An 18,052-nucleotide genomic window follows, 5' to 3' on the forward strand; every position below is an offset into this window, starting at 1 on the left:
ACAAAATGAAGAATTTTTCAATAAAATTAAGGAGTTAATAAGAGATATAAAGATAAATGATTCTTTTGATTCTAATATAAGTAAATGGGAATTTCTAAAATTTTAAATTCGTGAATTTTCCATTGGTTTCTCTAATAAAAGAAAAAAGATAATATGAAAGGAATTTATTTTGTGAAATGAGTCAGTGTTGTAACAAACCTATTTTAAATGATTATGAAAATAAGGTGATGGAGCTGCAAAGTAAATTAGATAATTTCTATCTTGAGAGGGCACAGGGTGCTTATATAAGATCCCGCGCCAAGTGGATTGAGGAAGGTGAAAAGAACTCTTCATACTTCAGTAATTTAGAAAAAAAATAGACAGCAAAGGAACTCTGTCAGTAGTTTAATGATCCAAGGAGAGGAATGCAAAGATTCTAAAATAATTGAAAAAGAAGAGTTTCAGTTCTATTCTAAATTATATTCCTCAGATTTCTCTTCCTATGAGTCAGATCTTTTTTTTGCTCAAATTCAGAACAATATTCCACGTATTGAGGACTCTTTCAAAGTTTTATGTGATTCGGATCTTAAAATAGAAGAATTGGATTCAGTTGTTGAGAAGATGCCTTTAAACAAATCCCCAGGGACAGATGGGCTCACTATAATTTTTTTAAGTTTTTTGGGGGAGATTTGCGAAATCTATTATTCTGTGCCCTAAAAGAAGGTATTGAAAAAAAAGAGTTGATTGAAAGTATGAAGCAAGGTTTGATTACATTGATTCCAAAAGCTTGTAAAGATAAAAGAGTCTTAGACAATCTGAGGCCTATCACTTTGCTTAACATTGATTATAAAATCTTTTCTGGGGCTATCGCTGCTAGGCTGAAAAAGGGTATTTCAACTATAATTAGTGAGACACAATCAGGGTTTCTGGGAGGAAGGTCAATTCATAATAATATTAGATTGGTTCTAGATTTACTCGATTATAGTGAAATGGTTCAAGAGAGGGTTTCTTATTTTTTTTGATTTTTACAAAGCTTTTGATGCTGTTTAGCATCCTTTTATTTTGAAAACCTTACATAATTTTGGTTTTGGAGTAAAATTTATAAATTTAATTGAAATGTTATATAACGGAATCAATAGCTCTGTAGCTCTAGGACATGGAACCTGATCAAGATTTCCAATTAAAAGAGGGATTCGTCAGGGATGTGGTAGCTCTCCATTATTATTTATAATTGTTGAATAGTTATATAGTTATTATCGATATTGATTAAAAATAATGGTATTGAAGGTCTTACAGTGTTGGATAGTCATATAATCATAAGTCAATTTGCTGACGATACAACATTGTTTCTAAAAAATGAATATCAAATTCCACTAGCTTTACAGTCTATTAACCATTTTTCTAAAGCTTCGGGGCTACATTTAAACCTAAACAAATGTGTAATGTTAACATTGCAGGAGTTTCCTTTGCAGTAATTATCTAATATACAAATTAAAAGGGAAGTTAAATATTTGGGGATTATTATTTCTAAGGATAAAGATGTTATGGAGAATAAAAATGTGTTGAATAACATAGATAAATGTAAGTCCATTCTAAATAGATGGCTGCAGAGGGATCTTACAATATTTGGAAGGGTTCTTTTATCTAAAATGGATAGTTTGTCCAGACTCATCTATCCAGCCTTCTCCTTGCCCATATCGACACAAATGATTAAATTAATAAATAAGGTGGATTTTAAATTTATTTGGAGAAATAAATGTCAGTACATAAGAAAGGATGACATGATTAAAAAATATGAAGATGGTGGGGGGAATGCGATCGATTTTGACTTGAATGGTGTTTTGAAATTGAAATGGTTAAAATCCTTCATTCAAAATAGCCACTCCTTTTGGTTTATTGTCCCCAATGCTATCTTTAACAAACTGGGGGAATACATTTTTTGTTATGTTGTGACTTTGAGTGCACCTCGTTACCAGTTAAACTTTCAGCCTTTCATCAGCAAGTGCTGCTCTATTTGAAACTATTGTTCAAACATAACTTCACGCCTCACAACACTCCAGTTTGGAATAGTAGATAAATAAAGTTTGGCAGAAAATCTGTATATCTTGAGGAATGGAAATCTAAAGGGATTTGGGCTTTTGCCCATTTCTTGGATGATAAGGGAAATCTGTTACTGTATAGAGAGTTTTGTGAGAAATTCCAAGTACAATGTACCATTAATATTTTTAATAGAATGATTAGAGCCATAATTCCTTTAAGATAATGGTTAAAGAAGACATGTTGTATTCTCAAATCTCCCCAGAACTGAGACAGCTTTCCTTAGAAGGTTATGATTTTTGTGATAAAAATGTACAAATATAGTTATTAGAAATTTTATTTTACAGGCTAATTACCCAACCCCAATTAGACGGCACTACGTGCTTAAAGATTTTGATACGGTTGAAATAAAAATAATTAGGAAGAATTATTTGTCTTTTCCCCTTCCTCCTAAAGCTAAGGAGCTGAACTTCAAAATTGTAAACGACATTTATCCTACTAATGAATTTTTAAGATTGAAATTTAATTTTGAGGTGAATAATTGTGTTTTTTGTGAAAAAAATATTGAGAATTTGGAGCATGTCTTCTTTGATTGTGATATGGTGCAACCTGTTTGGAGTGAGGTGCAGAACTGGTTAAGGTCTAGGAGGGTTGAACTCCCGCCTCTCACGGTGAAGTTGATTAGGTTTGGTGTTTGTCTGGATAACAAAGATTGTGATTTTGTTATTAATTTCTTGTTATGTTCTGGAAATTTTTTCCTACACAAATGCTGATGGTTTAAAGCTAATCCCAATTTAATCACTGGATGAATGAGGTTAAACTCTTGTGCAAATCTTTAAAATTAGTTAAAAATCAGAAAGCCCTTAAATTGATTTGTTTTTCGGATATGTTAAATTCATTTAAAAGTCCCTTTTTATTTATTTAAATTTTTTTTCATTTATTTATTTTTGTATTGCTTTTTATTTAATTATTTGTTTGTTCTAGTCGTTTTTCTTCTGTACTAGCGATGCTCAACCTAAGGCTGAACAATGGAGGTTATTGTCAGAGATTTGTTAATGTACCTTAATTGTTTGTTTGTGTTGTTGAAAAAAAAGAAAGAAAAAAAAAACATGCTTAAATTGATAGTTCACCCAAAAATGAAAATTCTGTCAGAATATTCTGTCAGAGCTAGTGATCCAGCTCTCAGATTTAATCAGAAATATCTTAATTCGTGTTCCGAAGATGAACGAAGGTCTTACGGTGTTGAACATCATGAGGGAGAGTAAATACTGACAGAATTTTAATTTTTGGGTGAACTATCCCTTTAAATGCATAATTTCATGGGCTGCATTTTAATATCCTGCTCACGTTTCGTCTTAAAATAGTCTAGAAAATCCAAAAAATATTTAATTTATGAATTTAATGATTATAAAGGTCTAATGAATAAATATATTTTGAGCAGCTGTATAAAGACATGAAAACGCTTTGTGGATGCTGTTTGTCTTGCAGCTGCAGTGTGTGTGAATGCGGGCCGAGACTCGTGTGCCTTCTTTAAATATCCCTCTATCGGCTGAGACTCTCGCTTACGGCCATACCACCCTGAACACGCCCGATCTCGTCCGATCTCGGAAGCTAAGCAGGGTCGGGCCTGGTTAGTACTTGGATGGGAGACCGCCTGGGAATACCAGGTGCTGTAAGCTTTTGCTTTATCAATTCATTAATAAACTTCATGGCTCGGCTCCCACGGTTTTTCCTTTATCCTTTTCAATTCAATTGCTTCATTTATTTGTCTTTCATGTTGCTTTCTCTCTGCCTTCTCTCTGCTTTCGGTGTGGTAAAGGACAGCTCAGCCTCGTCATTCTGTCTTTCTCCTCCAGGGGGCGATCGACAGGCTTTTCTCTCTCAAAGCAACACACAACTCTGAGTGCTTGTTCTTTTGTAACCCGCTCCTTTCCTCGACTTCAATTAGACCAGAGGTTCCCAAACTGTTTTTGTCAGCAGAACGCTCAGATTTTAGCTTAATATTTCATTAATTCCACACACATTTGCATGTTCATGGGTTTTTAATTAGGCTACTAACCTATAACTGGCGCTCTACTGGGTCTGAATAGGTTTTAGTGTTGGTACTCAGTGCTGGTATCAGATCTCTCAAGATCTCAGCATTTTCACTTATTACAATCCAGACTTTATTTCTTTATAGATATTTAATATACACATATTTTTTGGCTAGTATAAGGTCCAGTTCTGGTTTATTTCTTTGCTCTTGGCTGACATGTGGCATTGCAATGCAGAGGTGTAAAGTCCAGGTTCAGAAAGTAAAAGTCCTCCTCAGTATTTTGTTCCAATCACCTGGATTTGCTAATTCAGACAGGAGATATAACTATTTAGTGAAATCAGCTGACTGAGCTCATGGGTGGAATAAACATGTGGCAGGACTTTTACTCTTTGGCCTCGGATTACCCACCTCTGCAACCTCTTACTCCACCTTTGATTGTCACCATTGTTGAGATTCATATGTTGATTCTTGATTTCTCTATATGCCAAAAGTTAAAAGAGAATCTAAGGTTGATTAGAGCGCTGCAGTTCCATTTTTCACCACAGGTTTATATAGGAGAATTTGTGGGGCGCTATAGAGCTGGGGAGACTTCTGCTTATTATCATAAATTCATGTGCAACATTTTAATATCCTGCTCACTTTACATCTTAAAATAGTCTAGAAACTCCGAAAAATATTTAATTTATTATTAATTTAATGTTTATAGAGGTCTAATGAATGAATATTTTGAGCAGCTGTATAAAGACATGAAAACGCTTTGTGGATGCTGTTTGTCTTGCAGCTGCAGTGTGTGTGAATGCGGGCCGAGACTCGTGTGCCTTCTTTAAATATCCCTCTATCGGCTGAGACTCTCGCTTACGGCCATACCACCCTGAACACGCCCGATCTCGTCCGATCTCGGAAGCTAAGCAGGGTCGGGCCTGGTTAGTACTTGGATGGGAGACCGCCTGGGAATACCTGGTGATGTAAGCTTTTGCTTTATCAATTCACTAATACACTTCATGGCTCGGGTCCCACGGTTTTTCCTTTATCCTTTTCAATTCAATTGCTTCATTTATTTGTCTTTCATGTTGCTTTCTCTCTGGCTTCTGTCTGCTTTCGGTGTGGTAAAGGACAGCTCAGCCTCGTCATTCTGTCTTTCTCCTCCAGGGGGCGATCGACAGGCTTTTCTCTCTCAGTCTACAAGCAACACACAACTCTGAGCGCTTGTTCTTTTGTAACACGCTCCTTTCCTCGACTTCAAATTGAGTCAGTGCCGAAGTTGTGACGTCACTTTGTAGCCCAAAACGCAGAAGTGAGTTAGCGTTTTAGCACTTCCGGTTCCCTCGCCCTAAAGTCTATGGGTTTTTTTAATGGATTTTTGCTAAATCGCCTGAAATAAGGTCTGTGGTTAACAAAGCCTCTAAATATGTTCACGTTTTGATCCATGACATAAAACATACCAGTTATAACCTGCTTGTGGTTTTTTTAAAAACTTTATTGTGTCTGCTTGTGTTTTTTAAACTTTATATAGGCTTCAAAATGTATACATTTTGGATTAACTTGTAAAGATTATCTTATTAGACAAAATCTGTAAGGGTCACAACTCTTTGTTGAACACAGATCTTATTTTTTGCGATTTTCCGAAAGTCTATGGGGAAAATGCATAGTTTTTCGATCGAGGGAACCCATGTGCCGCTAACTTCCGAGTTGTCCTACAAAGTGACTCATAACTTCGGCACTCTATTTATTAGACCAGAGGTTCCCAAACTGTTTTTGTCAGCTGAACGTTTAGATTTTAGCTTAATATTTCAATATTCCCACACAAATTCGCATGTTTATGATTTTCAGACGTTGGGAACAGTCACAAGAGGACATACATGTAAACAGATGAAATTGAATCTTTTCTTTTTTTGGGTTTACTTGTTTAATTTGATTTGGTTTCACTTTAATATAGGGCTGTGAGTAGGGCCTATTGATATTATTATTATACAATTGTTTTAACTCTAATTATAAAAATCAATATAGCCTATACTATGCATCCGGAAAGTATTCACAGCGCTTCACTTTTTCCACATTTTGTAAAGTTACAGCCTTATTGTGAGGAAAATTATGAATTTAATCCATTTTGGAATATTATAAACAATACCCCATATAATGGCAACGTGAACGAAGTTTGTTTGAAATCTTTGCAAATTTATTAAAAATAAAAAATTCACATTAATACCCTAATGATATTGAAAACTTATTGACATGCATTTTAAATCAATATCATTCGTATACAGTATACTTAGGATAATCATTAATTGACAGTTTGGTAAAACCCGATTTGTCAGGACACCGGTGCGAGCAAACACAGCGAGAGATCCAGTGAAGAGAGCGTTGAATTTATAACATAACATGCAAGATCTAGTGAGACGCATTCAAATTCAGCGCAGAATTCCAAAGGCTTTCAGTCCAAAATTAAGCCCAAAAAATAAAAGTTTCAAGATATAGGATATACACGTATTTAATAATAAGAAAGTCATTAAAACTACCATTGAAACCAGTAGGTCGTTGCAAAGGAGCGTTTATTAACTCTTTCCACTGCCTACTATATATTTTTTCACTTGTTTTTCTTTTGAGTGAATATTTAGACATTATGAATGATAATAATTAAAGTTAATTTGATCTACATCTGAACTCAAGCTCAGTGCTTTATTGTCAGACCCCCAATGCAACCAAATCAGGGTCTGGTGCCACTTTCTGGTCCAGGTGCTGCTGCCCTCAAATGTTAGTCTGGAGCCCTGTGAACTTTGAATAAAACTGCACATTGTAATTTCTGTAAGGTAAGTATATTTATTACCAAGTCATTTGTCAGTAATACAGTAAAAATAGGGGAAAACATTAATAACTGTGTTGCAGGTTGATTTAAGGTGTGCCCCTAAATTTTCTGCTTGTGCTCCTAAAAAATTCAGTAAGGGGCTACAGGCTACTAGTAAAAAAAAAGTTAGTCTGAAGCTCTGATTGTGATATTCAGATATATTATTAAGATAATATACTTATTATTGTGATTTTACAAAGCCATTGAATTATTTGTTGGAGTGTAGTGGCCAGGCATTTATATCTTTGGCATCCGATTTAACTTTTTAAGACAGAAAAATGATCATACAAGTATACGAATGAATTAATTCAATAAAATTACTATTCACAATGTAGTTTTCAGCCATTTTTTTTTATCAGACTTATTAATTGTTGGTTTAAGAATTTACATGGTTGTGGCACCTGATGAATATCAGCCAACTGACAACATTAATAATGACAGGGAATATATGGTGAACACTGGATTTTTTTAATTTCAATTATAAAAAATAAAATACAAATACAAGTGAAGTAGTAAATCACATGTCATCACATTCAAACGATTTTGTGATTGAATAACAAAGTCATGTTTAATATTGATACAAAAATAATCATCAACATTCCATTTTCACTGAGAATTTGAATTTAAAATATAATATGATTTAAAACGTAAAACACTATATAATAACTAGAACTACTAAACCAAATGGGTTTGAGGTTTAACAAAAGCGTAATGTTTTAATCTTGAAATGTTAGTTCAGCATGGTTCAGGTGTGCATACAAAAGCAGTCCCAGTCTGCATGTTTTAGCCGTTTCTGATTGAAAACAGTTCGGCACATGTTTCAGGTTCAGGTTGTTCAACACAACAAATGTTTCAAGTGCTTTCCCCAAATTCAACTGAAAATTCAACTTTTAATGACTTCTGTGGTCTCAAAATTATTCAACCCCTTCATTGCAAGCATCTTTAGTACTTAGTAGAACACGCGTTCGCTGTTATGAGCTTCTGCAAACGAGAGGTATAACCAGACACCAGTTTCTGGCAGCGTTTCTGAGGAATCTTGGCCTATTCCTCGTGAGTAACGGCCTCCAGTTCAGTAATATTCTTGGGTTTGCATGCTGCTATACCTTCTTCAAATCTCACCAGAGATTTTCTATGGGGTTCAAGTCAGGCGACTCTGACGGCCACTGTAGAATCTTCCAGGACGACTTCTGCAACCGAGCCGTAATGCAATTTGAGGTATGCTTGGGATCACTGTCCTGTTGGAAGGTTCAATAGCCACGTTTCCACTGTTGGGGCAGTGTGAACCAAGGCTTTAAATGGGATTTGCTGGGCTAATATCCTCGGACCTGTAACACAGAGCCCAAAACCATGCTGTGTTTCCACTGTCGGGCCAGAAGCTCCGCAGCGCTTCACTAAAACCCGCCTGTAACACGCCTCTCTGAAACAACGTCACACAAACCCACCATTTCATCAACAAATGGAAGTTTATCAGAAAGAAATCACTAGAAACTAGCGAGATCGCAAAACGAACATGATAAAAGCGACCGTTTTGCTTAAAGGGGACGACATATGAAAATCTGACTTTTTCCGTGTTTAAGTGCTATGATTTGGTCCCCGTTGCATCTACCAACCCTAATCTAATCTGATCTAATATTATCACATGGAATCAATGTTGATGCTGTTGAAATTCTGCAGCAGAGTGATGACATCTCAGATCATTATCTAGTCTTGTGTAAACTTCATTTAGCCAAGGCTGCAAAGCCGACTCCCGTGTTACAAATATGTTAGACCTATCACTTCTGCCACTAAAGATTGCTTTATTAATAATCTTCCTGATTAGTTTCATCATCTCAGCATCCTAGATAGCTTAGAAGAACTCGATACTGCGACAGAAACTTTTAACTCTCTTTTCCAGCACTTTAGACACAGGTGCTCCTTTGCGCTTTAAGGCGAGACACTACAGGTGAATAGGTTAAAAATTTTAACTAACAGATATCACCAAATAATAGTCTTCACAATATAACTAGGTACAAGACTGGAAAGTTTGGCGTATATAGGTGCTACTGAAGTAGAGATTTCGGACTTGGAGTATGAGAGAACGGGCTTTAAAGATTTAATATTGTAAAATGAGATTGCGCATTTAGAGTTAAATCCGCCCATTTACTTTTACGATTGGTTGCTGATAAAAACTACATAAAGATTGGTTGCTGATAAAGATCCTACAGAATTAGTCAATTACAGGCCGATCTCGAATCTACCTTTTCTGTTAAAGATACTAGAAAAGGCAGTATACTCACAACTATGTTCCTTTCTAGAAAGAAATGGTTTCTGCAAGGATTTTCAATCAGCCTTTCAGAATACTCACGGTCGCCTTACAATAAAGTACAAATAAACATGACATAGAAACAATAAAAATAAATTGAGATAGTGGTACATAAACATAGAAATCAAGGGAAACAAGTAGCAAAAATATATGTTTTAAGGTGAGTTTTGAAATTGTGTAATGGTGAAAAGTCATGGATGTGTTGGGGAATGGAAGAGTTGGGGCAGCGGTACAAAACGCCCTTCCACCAAACGATGATAGTTTGTGCCTACGGATCGTCAACAGAAATTACATCCCGTATCAGATGATCCAAGTGTGCGAACTGGGGAGTAGGTATGGATGAGATCAGAAATATAGGGCTTTGAATGTGATAAGGAGAATCTTGTATTTAATACGAAAGCGTACCGGTAGCCAATGAAGTCTGCGTAAAATCGGAGTAATGTGGGAAGATTTCTTTGTGTATGTAAGGACTCTAGCTGCGGAGTTCTGAATATATTGGATTTTATTTATAGATGAGTTGGGTAAGGTATAGAAAAGAGAATTGCAGTAGTCAAGCCGTGATGTGATGAAAGCGTGAACCAAGGTTTCAGCATCGCTGATATTCAGAAATGGACGTAAGCGCGCGATATTACGAAGGTGAAAGAAGGCTTAGTGAGAGAGGAAATGTGTGGAAGGAAGGAAGAGAGGAATCAAAGATAATACCAAGGTTTTTGACAGTAGTGGAAGGTTGAACCAAAACTCCAGCAATATTAACATTGGCAACACAGAAACGGGATTAAATTTGAGGTGAACCAATAAGTAGATCAGTTTTATCAGTGTTGAGTTTGAGAAAATTACTTGTCATCCAAACATTTATATCATCAATACAGGCTGATATGGAATTTGTAGGAAAAGGAGCATTGCGTTGTGAATGGATGTATAGTTGGGTGTCATCTGCATAACATTGGAATTTAAAGCCATGATGACGGATGATGTTCCCGAAACGAAGTATGTAGATGATGAAGAGAAGAGGCCCAAGTTTAATTTAGACTGTATGATAGTACTGAGACAGCTCTCATTAGAGTCACAAATGATTTGCTCTTATCATCCGATCATGGTTGTATCTCTCTATTAATGCTACTCGATCTTGGTGCTGCATTTATTACTATTGACCACAACATTCTTTTAAATAGACTCGAAAATTATGTTGGCATTAGTGGAATTGCATTATCATGGTTTAAATCATACTTATCAGACCGTTATCAGTTTGTAGCAGTAAATGAAGAGATGTCTTATAGATCAAAAGTTCAGTATGGTGTACCACAAGGCTCAGTACTAGGACCGTTGCTGTTTACGCTTGCCCCTTTTCCACCAAAGAAAAGAACTAGTTCGTAACTTGTGCTGGTTCAAAGTTGGTTTAACTTGCGAACCTTCTCAGAACCTGTTTGTTTTTCCACGGACTAGAGAGCCCAGCGAACGAGGTCGTTACATCAATTCAATTCAATTCAAATTTCAAATTTATTTGTATAGCGCTTTTCACAATACACATTGTCTCAAAGCAGCTTTACAGAAATTGCATTTCGGAAATGTACATAGAAAAATACAGTTAGTTAATCAAGTATTAATTTATGGCATAACATATCGCCGGCTTTGAGTCGTCTCTTCACAGGCGTCGAGTCGTCTCTTCACAGGCGTTGGGGCATCTGAAGTCTCCGTGAGAGGCTGGATACAAACTGGAGCTGACGAACGCTATTTACCTCGGGACTAGCGTCCCGAGATAACAGCAGAAAGGCAGATGGGAAATAATTAGCATAGCTGATGTTCATAATGTTAATGCATTCGAACCGATTCAGCAGTATCAAAGGTTAAGCATTAAGTGAATGCTTGGTTAAAGAGATGCGTCTTTAATCTAGTTTTAAACTGGGACAGCGAGTCTGAGGCTCGTACAATATCAGGAAGGCTATTCCAGAGTTTAGGAGCTAAATGCGAGAACGCCCTCCCTCCTTTAGTGGACTTAGATATCCTAGGAATGACCAGAAGCCTCGAATTGAGTGATCTTAAAGAGCGCGATGGATTGTGTGTATCACTGTGTATGTCGCCATACGTCTTAGCTTTTCCTGAAAAACTTGCGACAGCTTTAAGCATAACAATTACAATGGCGGACTACATCGTCTTTCTGCAAATGTTTCTCCTCTATTTGCACTGTGTTTTTAGCAATGGCGGTCACAACCTTTCCCGTCGTGTTGTTGGTCAACTCGCCTCCAGCCACCGACGTAAGCATGACGTGTAGGGATGGGAATTGATAAGATTTTATCAATATCAATGCCACTGACGATTCTGCTTATCGATACGATCCTTTAACGATTCTCTTAACAATTCCTAATAGGTTTAAAAAAAAAAAAATAGTCAATTGCTTTTTCGTGCAAAACAAGTGGTTTTATTTGTTTTAAAGTTTACACTTGACTTGAGTAAGCAAACTGAATAATAAATAAGCTGTGCTCATAAATAAATAAAAATATTCTGTAAACATAACAAGCATACAGCTCATAAACTCTTCCTCCTAATATAGAATGAACTATTCTCTATAAAAATAGGGATGGAAGCCTAACGGTGACAAAACTGGTTTGCAATGAAATATGTTTGAACCAAATTGGATTCATTTAACAATTCTTATTAAGAAAAATAAGCATATCTGCTTTTTCTGGGAGAATCCTAGCTCTCTCTCGATTAATAGTGTCTCCAGCAGTGGAGAACACCCTCTCAGAAGGGGTAGAAGATGCCTGAACACACAGATATGTTTGGGCAAGATCAGCCAAAAGAGGCATCGTGTCCCTCTTCTGCCACCACCAAAGAGTAGCATCCGCTGATACAGAGATGGAAGGTATGCCTCTGTACATCAGTATTTCTCGGTCCAGTCGTTCAAAAAATGTCTGAGTCTGTTGTGGGGCTGTTTATAAATCATGCTCCTCCTCCGCAAACAGCTTCTCCAAGGCTGTCTTCCTGGGGTGTTTTACATGTGGTGTCTGAAAGGTATATCAAGTAAATCTGATGTCCAAAAAACAAATATACTTATGTACTACTTCTATTATCAAAGCTAGTGCCACTGGTAGTAGAACTGTTACTTTACCACCAAAATGTTTAGATCAATGATTTGATTAGTTTAATATATTCATCTATGCCACATGTTTACTATGATTAAAAGGACTTACATAGTTTTCTACCTCCTCCTGTTGCTTCTCTTCCACCTCCTGAGATTGTCCTAGATTCTGTATGTTGTCTTCCTGCTGTGACTGCTTAAAATAAAAAATAACATGTCAGCCCTACGCATGGAACCAGAGTTGAGCATCACAACAGAAATAAGCCACAAACTGTGAATCAAATACCTTTTCTGTCTCTCTGGGTGTGGCTGCTACAATTGCTGCAGACCTCAGCCTGTCCCAAATGGCATCACTGTCTATTTTCAACTTGAACCGTGGGTCCATCACCGTTGCTTCTTCCAAGAAGTTCTGGACATTTTCATTAATTTAAAAAAAAGAAAAAGAAAGAACAATGAATCATTTACACGAAGACTGGAAATTAGTGATTATCGGTCAAGGAACCTGGTAACGTGTTGAAAGATCAGTCCAGATTTTCTCCTTAATGTTTCTTGCAAATGCAGAGTCTTCAGCCTGGACTGCATAGTGGCACTCCAACTTTTTCAAAATTGGAATGATTTGGCCACATGTAGGGCTTCTTTCACTAGAAACACAGAGTGTTGACGTGTAGAGTACAGACATCAACTCCATGAACTCCTTTGCCTTCCTGAAGTCCTCCATTTGCAGTTTCTCAAGCAGTCTATAAATATAGATAATAATTTTCCTTAAGCAAGGTAGCACAATAAGTGGTCCTCTCTTGCACCCTACACTAATTTAGTAGTATTGTAATCATCACAGAACTTACTTTTCCTTCTCAGATTGTTTTTTTATCCGCTGATCCATTATTACTGCTTGAATAGCAGGGAACTGCTCATAGAACCTCTCAACCATCAGATAAAGAGAATTCCATCGTGTCTTTACATCAACAATTAGTGAGTGCTGAGCGAGGTCTGTGAAAAAATGCACATTTTTGTTAGAATAAAATGTAACAAAACATTATAATAATCAACTATTTTGCTAAAATCTGATGTATATAAATATATTGTGTTTTGCGGTAGGTGGTATGCCATACGGAACCGTTGCCACTGAAACTGCATATTAACGCACCAGTGGGGCTCGACAGCCTTAGTCAAACGGGTTGGCGCGTATGGTTGGGTTGCGGTGAGATTGTGGTTAGGTCTCAGCAGCAACTGTTGGTTTATTTGTATAGGTTGTATAGTATTTACAGTCATTACGTTCCTGTGTATATTGCGTGAATGACGGGTGGTGGGGCAGATATTGTGTTTTGTGGTAGGTGGTATGCCATATGGAACCGTTGCCACTGAAACTGCATATTAACGCACCAGTGGGGCTCGACAGCCTTAGTCAAACGGGTTGGCGTGTATGGTTGGGTTGCGGAGAGATTGTGAGATTGTGGTTAGGTCTCAGCAGCAAGAGGGAAGTAGAGGTCAGTAAGCTGGGCTGAGTTGAGTGGGGGACGGAGGGGGGTGACTCTGGGACGCCAGAGTCACTGTCGAGCCCTCTTGAGGTGTCGTGGGCTAGTCGACGAAACACTGAGGACGGAAGGTGCCCACTTGAAGACCCTAGAGATGTTCCCTACTCCGCTCAATCCAGAGGGTTGTTATGGGGGACCGCACTGTGGTTGCAGCCGTTGCGTGTGCTGACGCGCAATACACTGTATTAACACCAGACAGAAGATTCACGTCACCAGATGGAAAGAAGCGTAAATGGATGGAGAAGCATAGGTTACTGTAAAGCTACGTCTTAGTTGGTGATTATCTTGGCGAAAGCCGAGTACAAATCAGCATGAAGTTTTAACATCTACTCTCGTGTAATGGAAATCATGAAGATCTGGATACGTCCAGTGACTGCGGTGAATAGTGCTGCTGGCAACAAGGGAAAGACCTTGTGACAGCCTGGAGAGACAGCTGACAGGAGGAAAGAGACCCCAATGGGGCTGGTAAGGGTTAGCTACCCTTGTCGGCAGTATCCAGCTCTGTGTTTACAGGATGCTGGAGACACCCGCCCAAGGCTTCTGAAAAATTAAAGAGGAAAATACCCCTAGAGTCTGCGAGAGCAGGGGCGGAAGATGACTCAATGGTGGACAACATGGTTAACGACTTTGGAATGGAAACGGATATGAGTATAGAGAGTACTTCACAAAAGACTAGTTCAGGTTCTGCAGTTAGCAAAGCCATTGAACTCCAAGCTTGTGTCTGTGGCTGGAGCAAGGCGACAACGGTCAGGGGTTTGAAGATTCATCAAGGGAAAATGAAATGCTTGAGGGAGAAGGGACAAGGGCCTCGCATTGATCAGTACTTCTTACGAAGTCAGTCAAGTCAGTCAAATGAAATCCAGCGACAGGAAGCAAACCACAGTTCGCAGGATATCAGCACCCCTGTCATAGAGGAGAGGAGGGTTTGCACAGTTAGTGATGAACACATTGATTCTTGTGAACCCGGTCAGACTAACCAGCATAAGAGAGAAAAGAACCTCAACGGGCATAGGCCTGGAGTTAGATGGCCAAGAGCTTGTGAGAAAACTGCATGGGACACGGTAAACACAGATCTATGCTTTGCATTAGAAAGATTAACTGGTACAGTTGAAAAGAAGCTGGATAAATTTGGGGACATCATTTACGCATATGGAAGTGAGAGGTTTGGTGTGGAAAAAAGGAAGGAAAAAGTACAAACTACTCCTGGATTGTCTAGACGGCAGCAGAAAATTGAAGGGTTAGTTAGAGAAAGGAGACAGCTGAGGAAGCAATGGAAAAGAGCGGAACAAAGTCAGAAGGAGGGACTCAATCTCTTACAAAGGGCCATAAAAGATAAGCTTGCAACATTACGCAGAGCTGAGCGCCTACGGAAACGCTACAAAAAGAAGGAGCGTGCGAGGGCTAATTTCTATAAAGATCCATTCAAATTCGCAAAGAAGTTATTCACCAGTGAGAAGAATGGCACTTTAAAAGCATCTAGGGTTGAGCTAGAGAGATATTTGGAGGAAACACATACAGATGCAAAAAGGCATAAGCCTATGTCTATTCCGTGAGACATCCCACCTGTCAATCCACCAGAATACCAAATGGAGGTCTGTGCACCTAAGTGGAAAGAGATAGAGCAGGTTGTGAGAAAGGCAAGGGCTTCATCATCTCCAGGGCCTAATGGAGTTCCGTACAGAGTGTACAAGAGTGCTTCAGGAGTTCTACGAATTCTGTGGAAATTGATAAAAGTGGCTTGGGAAAAGCAGGTTGTACCTAGAGCATGGCGCAGAGCAGGGGGAGTCTTTATACCCAAAGAAAAAGATGCTACAAGCATCAGTCAGTTTCGCCCTATTTCACTATTAAACGTCGAAGGAAAGATTTTCTTCAGCATTATTGCTCAGAGATTGTCAACCTACCTATTAAAGAATGGCTTCATTGACACTTCAGTTCAAAAAGCGGGCATTCCAGGATTCTCAGGATGCTTAGAACACATCAGTGTTATCTGGCAACAAATTCAATCAGCTAAAAAGGAGAGGAAGGAGCTCCACGTGACATTCCTGGATTTGGCTAATGCATATGGTTCAGTGCCACATGAGCTTCTTTGGGCATCATTTGATTTTTTCAGGGTACCGATGTCGATAACAAATTTAGTGAAAGCCTATTTTGGAGATTTGCAATTTAGTTTCTCAACTCCAGAATTCAGCACTACATGGCAATGCTTAGAGGTTGGAATAATGGCAGGATGCACCATTTCTCCACTGGCTTTTACCATGGCAATGGAAGTAATCATTAGGGCATCAAAATGGGTATTAGGAGGAGTGTGCTTGGCTTCTGGGATGCGACAACCACCAATCAGAGCATACATGGATGACATGACAACCATGACTACAACGGTAGCCTGCACTAATCGGTTATTGGGGAAGTTAACAGATAATATTGAATGGGCACGAATGCAATTTAAGCCCTCTAAATCAAGGAGCATCTCCATAATTAAAGGCAAGGTAGTAGATAAAACATTTTTCATTAATGGTGAGGCAATACCAACAGTTTCTCAGAAGCCAGTGAAGAGTCTAGGGAGATGGTACGATGGGGATCTAAAGGACACAGTTCGAGTGGGAGAAGTTAGACGACAAGCAGTGGAAGGGTTGAAGAGCATAAACAGCTGTGCTCTACCAGGCAAACTGAAACTCTGGTGCTTTCAGTTTGGTCTACTGCCAAGGTTGCTGTGGCCACTGACTGTGTATGAGGTTTCTTTGACAACAGTGGATAAGCTGGAAGCGTTAATAAGTTCATACATCAGGAAATGGTTGGGAGTTCCACGCTGCCTCAGCAGAGTGGGACTTTATAGTAAAGGAGTATTGCAGCTGCCAGTCTCTGCTTTAACCGAGGAGTTTAAGTGTGCCAAGGTCCGACTGGAAATGACTTTAGCAGAGTCACGTGACAAATGTGTAAGGGAGACAGCCCCTTTGGTAAAAACTGGTAGAAAGTGGTCAGCAAAGAAATCTGTAGTAGAGGCAAAGGCTGACCTTCAAATTGGGGATATCGTGGGACAGGTACAGCATGGAAGAGGGGGTTTTGGGCTCAGTTTAGCTCCTCCTAAATGGCACAAGGCAGGCCCAGCCCAAAGGAGGAAGCTGGTAGTCAACGAGGTGCGAAAGCAGGAGGAGAGGATGAGATGTATAAAGGCCATTTCCCAGGCCAAGCAGGGAGAGTGGATGAGATGGGAGAGTTTGGAACAACGCAAAATGGGCTGGCAAGACCTTTGGTCAATGGAAGAGAGTAGGATCAGTTTCCTTATTAGGTCAACATATGATGTTCTCCCATCACCGCAGAACCTAAACCTCTGGGTAGGAGAGGATCCATCTTGTCCTTTGTGTTCATCATCTGCCACATTAAGGCACATTTTGACAGGATGTAAGGTGGCTCTTAGCCAGGGTCGGTTTACTTGGCGCCATGACCAAGTATTGCGATGTTTGGCTTTAGCATTGGAAGGCAAGCGTAGTATGACCAATAAATTGCCGCCTGTTCTAGCAAAACATTACACGCGGAAGACAATATTCCTCCGCCCAGACGAGCAACCACCAAGAAAAGGTGCTAACACCAATTCTCGCCCAGGACAACTGGAAGCTGCTAGGGACTGGAAGATGCTGGTTGATCTTGATCAGCGGCTTGTTTTTCCACCTGAGATTGCCACCATTAACCTACGACCAGATATTGTTTTGTGGTCTGGATCAGCACGCATTGTTCAACTGATAGAGTTAACAGTGCCATGGGAGGATGCGGTAGATGAGGCATATGAGAGGAAGAAACTGCGGTATGCTCATCTGGCCACTGAAGCAGAACAGCGAGGATGGAGAGTCCAGGTTTATCCAGTGGAAGTGGGTTGTCGTGGTTTTGTGGCACACTCTACAACCCGGTTCCTCAGAGACGTCGGATTCAGTGGCCAAGAGTTGCGTCGTACAGTAAAGAACTTATCTGAAGCAGCAGAAAGGAGCAGCAACTGGCTGTGGTTGAGACGGAAAGATTCTAGCTGGCTGTGTACAGGCCGCCATGCTACGGTTTCGTAGAATTCTTGAAAACTTGAAAGGTCTGTTGGTTTATTTGTATAGGTTGTATAGTATTTACAGTTATTACGTTCCTGTGTATATTGCGTGAATGACGGGTGGTTGGGCAGATATTGTGTTTTGCGGTAGGTGGTATGCCATACGGAACCGTTGCCACTGAAACTGCATATTAACGCACCAGTGGGGCTCGACAGCCTTAG

At 39.1% G+C, this 18,052-nt stretch overlaps 1 protein-coding gene and 2 non-coding genes across 3 annotated transcripts; 2 read left to right on the forward strand and 1 right to left on the reverse strand.

Moving 5' to 3' along the window:
• The first annotated feature begins 3,576 nt into the window (after positions 1–3,576).
• Positions 3,577–3,695, forward strand: LOC143741196 (5S ribosomal RNA). The gene has a single exon (XR_013204958.1). It is a non-coding gene; the product is annotated as a 5S ribosomal RNA (ribosomal RNA).
• Positions 3,696–4,904: 1,209 nt separating this feature from the next.
• LOC143742234 (5S ribosomal RNA) lies at positions 4,905–5,023 on the forward strand. Its single transcript, XR_013205387.1, has one exon. It is a non-coding gene; the product is annotated as a 5S ribosomal RNA (ribosomal RNA).
• A 6,565-nt stretch (positions 5,024–11,588) lies between these two features.
• LOC143752911 (uncharacterized) lies at positions 11,589–13,252 on the reverse strand. Its single transcript, XM_077245619.1, has 5 exons — positions 13,114–13,252; positions 12,774–13,008; positions 12,558–12,680; positions 12,384–12,467; positions 11,589–12,197 (listed from the first exon to the last, which is right to left on the reverse strand). Exons 1-5 carry the CDS (start codon positions 13,197–13,199, stop codon positions 12,126–12,128), a joined length of 600 nt encoding a protein of 199 aa, XP_077101734.1. The 5' UTR covers positions 13,200–13,252; the 3' UTR covers positions 11,589–12,125.
• Positions 13,253–18,052: the final 4,800 nt, after the last annotated feature.

This window comes from Siphateles boraxobius, unplaced genomic scaffold (assembly GCF_051911475.1).
Source record: "Siphateles boraxobius isolate OS27281-9 unplaced genomic scaffold, OSU_SipBor_1 1, whole genome shotgun sequence".
Taxonomy (NCBI): Eukaryota; Metazoa; Chordata; class Actinopteri; order Cypriniformes; family Leuciscidae; genus Siphateles; species Siphateles boraxobius.